General features: G+C 37.6%; 1 protein-coding gene across 2 annotated transcripts; it reads left to right on the top strand.

Annotated features, from left to right (window-relative positions):
• Positions 1-2707: 2707 nt before the first annotated feature.
• Positions 2708-4962, top strand: TMX3_4 (Protein disulfide-isomerase tmx3; the record flags this gene model as incomplete). Of its 2 annotated transcripts, XM_051213727.1 has the most annotated exons (4): positions 2708-3034; positions 3239-3902; positions 3979-4368; positions 4541-4962. In XM_051213727.1, 3 exons carry the CDS (start codon positions 2708-2710, stop codon positions 4365-4367), a joined length of 1380 nt encoding a protein of 459 aa, XP_051069728.1. In that variant the 3' UTR covers position 4368; positions 4541-4962. The 2 variants fall into 2 exon arrangements, with proteins under 2 accessions (XP_051069728.1, XP_051069729.1); XM_051213726.1 differs by lacking the exon at positions 2708-3034 and having other exon boundaries at positions 3239-4885.
• Between the last annotated feature and the right edge of the window lie 792 nt (positions 4963-5754).

Here is a 5754-nt window from a genome sequence, read left to right as displayed (position 1 = left end):
ATTTCTTCAATTGTTTTGTCAAAACACTTGACCTATACATTTATATTCATCTTTTGGCTATAATGGTTCACGAACCTAATTACAATAGTTATTGCATCCTCTTATCATTTGGCACTTTTACAAACACTATTAATTCATCTCCCACTCTCTCTCTCTCTCTCTATATATATATATATATATATATATCAACTGCTTATCGAAACAGATAAAGACCTTTCTGAATTATTTTAAGAATGGAAAATTAGGTTGTCCATATAACTCGATTTCATCAGTAGTCACTGTAATCGAATCCTCAAACTCGTAGAACACAGCATTAACATAAAAATCAATTAGAGCTGCTAATTTTTCTCATGTTTTCGCATATATTAAAATCTTGTCAATACGTTATTTATCATTACTGTGTATTTTCAAAGCATTTCTGTTTAGGCCGACGGGTAGTAATTACCGGATGGGATTAGTGGTCTGGAGGAAATCTGGAGGTATCCAATCCAGGATGTAGCATCATTTTATAAAGTTACTTGTTGTCGGGGTGCGCCGTTCAGCGAGGTTAGTACGACTTATTTTAGATCTGTAATCATAACTAACGATTGAAGACTTTATTTTGACGTTGCTCAGAATCAGATTTAGTGGTGTAAATGTATGTATCTTGATTTCATTAATTTATAGTACTTTTAATTCCTTGTTTTCGAACAAATCATTTTTGTCATAACTAATATTGTGATGTGTGCTACTTATATTGACATAAGTAGTATATGGTGTTAGTCGTGAACAGAAGGTCTGGCAGCAGAGAGACAAGAGGATCGAACAGTAAAGAATCGAAGCAGAATGCAATTTGTAAGAAAATGCAAGAACAATGAAATCTAAGTCATTTTGAGACAATCGATGGGCATTTTGCAAATTAAGCATTCACATCATGATTGTTAGATTTTATTAACATGTCCTGTAACTTTGTGTTAACTACATCCGACTGTCCCCACTGGTGTTTTTGATCACTAAAATGTCACAAGTAATCCGGACCCTTACCTAGTCATTTCGTTAACTCCTACTCGGCGTCTTGATGTAGTGTGACGACTCAAGGTTGTCCATGCTTGATTTACAAATGACCGTATTTCTGATTAGTTACTATTTGTACTAATTGATTACAATCTTAAATTTCCTCCTATTATTTGTATCTGATTTTTTGAATGCCAACTTCAATACCAAGTCATCAATTTAGTGAAATAGATTCTGAATTTGATTACAATAAATGATTCACTGAATTACTGGATCCAACCCTATAATCGGTAAACTATCTTATTAAGTGAACCGGTAACCTAGTGATAGCCTGGGACTAATCTTTAAGCAAACTTGCATGGCTAGAATTAGTTAATGAGAGGTCAGTTTACGTCATCATTCAATCGACTAGTGGTTAAACACATATATTTATGAAGTGTAGAAAAGTGATTAATGGAATTTCTTAACACAAACTTAATTTCTCTACCCTCCCATCAGTTAGTAATGTGATGTGTTCCTCTCAATCAGCTCATTTGAAGTCCTAAATTATTACCATGTGATAATCCGTGTTTTATGTATATCATATGGAAAATATTACAATATATCAATGGAAATATTTTTCTCCCAGTAACTAAATATGATTTACTAACCAATTAAAAAGATCCTACCAACTCACAGTTAAATTTTTTCAAAGGAACAATGTAATATTAAAAAAATTTCACCATTCATCCGTCTATTCCTGTATTCAAACTTCTAAGGTTTAGTTGTCATGCCAATAAGCTACCAATTGAAATATGATTTAGTCTTTAAAGTATACTTGATTTTTGTAGCCTTCAATACAATAGTCACAAACGTTCATAAATGAGACACCTTGTCAGTTAGCTGCTTAAGCAGATTACATTAAAATGATTTAAAGATCATGTTTGTTTAAAATCAGGTTCATTCGTTAGACTCGTTCTTATCTCAACTGCGTTCTCGGTGTCAGTTTCCGGAAAATACTTACTATTTTCCTTCAATTGATTGAAATTAGAATAATCATTCTTGTACAACTTTCAGTATGGAGTTAATTCGTCTTCGACAAATAAATGAAGCAACAATAATAACATAGAAGCAGACAAGAGGTACAGAACATTTTAAGGTGAACTCCTAAAAATTATGTGTCATTACAGAAAACATGTCAGTGCATATAAATACATTTGAAGTTTGTTGATAGAGGTATTCAAGAGACATATGCAAACAGAAACTTTACTAAAAACGTTTTGTCATAAAGTTTAATTATTTTTCAAAATGAATTAGCATTGTTATCATTATCATTATTCACAACAATGAAATTAAAGATAACTGAAATCAAATCTATAAGATAAACATGATTTTCAAAGAATTAGGACCACCACTGTTTGCATTTCATGGTTTAATATGAACATGTTCTTGTTGTATGATCGCGACACTACAGATCATCGTCGAACAATCAATTGAATGGAACTCGTCACTGTACATCACCTTCATTGATTTTGAGAAAGCATTTGACAGTGTGGATAGGACTTCATGGAAATTTCTTCGATACTATGGTATACATGAGAAAATCGTCATCATACAGAATTCATACGACGGACTACAGTGCAAGGTTGTGCATGTAGAATAGCTGACGGGTGCATTCCAAGTAAAGACCGGAGACAGAGAAGGCTGTCTAATCTCATCCTTTCTCTTCCTTTTGATGGTTAACTGGATTATGAAGACCTCGACATCTGACGGGAAGCACGGAATACAATGGACAGCTTGGATGCAATCAGATAATTTGGACTTCGCAGATGACCTAGCCAACCTATCCCATACACATCAACAAATGCAGGTCAAGACAAAACGTGTAGCAGCAGCCTCTGCATCAGTAGGCCTCAAGATACACAAGGGAAAAAGTAAGGTCCTCAAATACAACACGGAGAACACCAACACAATCAAACTTGATGGAGAAATTCTGGAAGAGTTGGAAACATCCACGTACCTGCGCGGCATCATCGATGAACAAGGAGGATCTGATGCAGACGTAAAGGCGAGGATTGGCAAAGCAAGGGCCGCATTCTTACAAATGACGAACATGTGGAACTCAAAACAGCTGTCAACCAATATCAAAGTCACAATCTTCAATACGAACATCAAGACAGTCCTACTGTACAGAGCTGAAACTCCGAGAACTACTAAAATTATCATCAAGAATGTACTGGGTTATGCGCAACCTAGCTAACTCTAGTTAGAAAAGGAAATTGAACTAGAAAAGTTACGCCGCCAGAAACGTGGAGGTTCTGACCAATCAGTAAGCAACAGTGAGAATACAATATTAAAAAATCTGTATTTACCAAAAAGAAAAGTCTTAAGATTTGATGGTACACCGACAAATTATTGGAACTTCATTAGAAATTTCGAAGAATGCATTGGGAGTGAGAACATTGGATTTAGAGCTAAGCTAAATTACTTGATTCAATATTGTGACGGAGAAGCGAAAGCCGCTATCCTTCATTGTACTATACTAGAACCAAAGATAGGTTATCATCAAGCCCTAAAGCTTTTAGAGGAAACGTTTGGCCCAAAACACGTTATAGCACGCACGTTTATCGACAACTTGTTAAACTTTCCCAATATAAGGAGGAATCAACCAGATGGTTTGAGAAGACTATCTCGAGAAATGCAAGCATGTAGTTTGACTCTCGAACAGATGAATTACGTTACTGATTTGAACTCTTCTAGAACTATTGAAACTATGGTTCTGAAATTACCAACGCACATTCAACAAGAGTGGCTAAAGGTAGCTTATAAGATTATCAGAGGAGGCCGAGAGCCTCTGTTCACCGATCTTGTTGAGTTTGTAAAGGAGCAAGCTGAAATTGCTAATACTAGATATGGATTACTTGTCACCGGTGACCCTTCTAATCGCAACCAAAGACAATCTATGGCTGATACTAAAAGACACTTTGATTCAGGATATAAAGCGAGTGTCGTTCGCTAACACGAGTGAGTCTGACGTCACTCCATATGTAAGACCAAGGACTCGTGGGTTGTCATGTTTGTTATGTACTGGAAACCACCCTTTAGATCAATGTGAAAGGTTTAGAGACAAGAATGTTAATGAAAAGGTAGAATTTGCATCAAGGAAGAAGTTGTGTAATGTCTGTCTAAAAGCGAACCACATAGCAAGAAACTGTCGAGCACCGAGGTCATGTGCCGTCGAAGGATGTGGTTGGAGGCATCACACGTTGTTACATAGGAAGCGGGAAGAGCAAGGAGATAATAATAATAATGCACACATCAACACTCAGCTTTGTACGGAGGAAGTCGTTAAGTGTATACAGAGACCAGTAGCGTTTGCAGTAGTGCCTGTATGAATAAAAAATGGTGAGAAAATTATTCATACTTGCGCCTTTCTAGATAGTGGGTCAGATACCTCTCTTATAGTTGATGACCTAGCTGATAAGTTAGGCCTCGAGGGGAAACCAAAAACGGTATCTCTAAAGACTCTTAGTAATGAGTCGTCATTGTTATCCAAAGAGGTCGATGTAGAGTTGCAGTCGATAGATTTGTCGTCATCCGTTAAGGTCCAGAAAGTATTGACAGTCAAAAAATTACCGGCGGTTTACAGGACTGTGCCAACGGTGCAACAAATGGTATCCTGGTCCCATTTAAAAGACATAAGTTCCCCGAGAGTAGAGGATGAGAACGTCAAACTGTTGATCGAGTGCAACGCACCGGGTGTACACGAGATGAAAGAGATAACAACCGGGAAGACGAATGAACCATCTGCTGTGAGGAGCATATTGGGTTGCAATCACTACTGTTTCAGAAGGTATTGATGGATGAATCTTCGGGAGGCTGTGTTAGTAAACGATGTTGGCTCACCGAGAAGTCTATGGCCCAAATCTATTGTCGAACAAGTAAGCTATGGCTCTGACGGACAAGTTCGTACGGAAAAATTGAGAACCACAAACGAAGAAACTGTTCGGGACGTACGAAGCTTATGTCTACTAGAAGGAGCCGGCTGTCTGACGGCGACGACGACCCTGGACAACGGACGTGTTTCGGGGAGAGTGTAAGATGTGATCGATAGACGAATCCACCAATAATAAAGTGGAACGCCCACCACCACATTAACTCCCTTTGACCTTGTGCGACTGAATCTCTTTATTAACCAATCGCAGTTTGATGTTGATTGTAAAACAATATTTGCTTTGTTGACTCATTTTTCCTATTCTCTGGCTACTGTTCGGTATGTTATTTGTCTCTGTTTTTCCCTGTATTAATAGACCGTACTGTTTGTTTGTACACTAACGATGTTAATTTATGTTTTAGAAACAGATAAAGCTTATCTAGCCAAATAGCTTGCTTGTTCTGACTTTGGCCAAACCAAGACTCTGTATTTGACGGTCTAGGGAATAGCTCAGAATTAAACCTGTAGGAAATTGATGAGAAGGTCAAACTGTTGATCGAGTGCAACGCACCGGGTGTACACGAGATGAAAGAGATAACAACCGGGAAGACGAATGAACCATCTGCTGTGAGGACCATATTGGGTTGGACACTGTTCGGCCCTTACGGAGAACCCCGTGAAAGCAACCGTGTACTGAATTGCCTCTCGGTTAAGGAGAAATTAGAGGATAAGTTTGAACAATTGTATTCAACTGAATCCAAGGACCCACTTAGTCGTACTTCATCGATGTCTGTGGAAGATCGTATAGCATTATCAGAATCTGCATATGGTGTTGCGGAGTATACTCG

The sequence above is a fragment of the Schistosoma haematobium genome, chromosome 3 (assembly GCF_000699445.3).
Source record: "Schistosoma haematobium chromosome 3, whole genome shotgun sequence".
In the NCBI taxonomy this organism is placed as follows: Eukaryota; Metazoa; Platyhelminthes; class Trematoda; order Strigeidida; family Schistosomatidae; genus Schistosoma; species Schistosoma haematobium.
The sequence above is the reverse complement of the archived record's forward strand: the minus strand, read 5'-3'. Positions and strand labels throughout refer to the sequence as shown.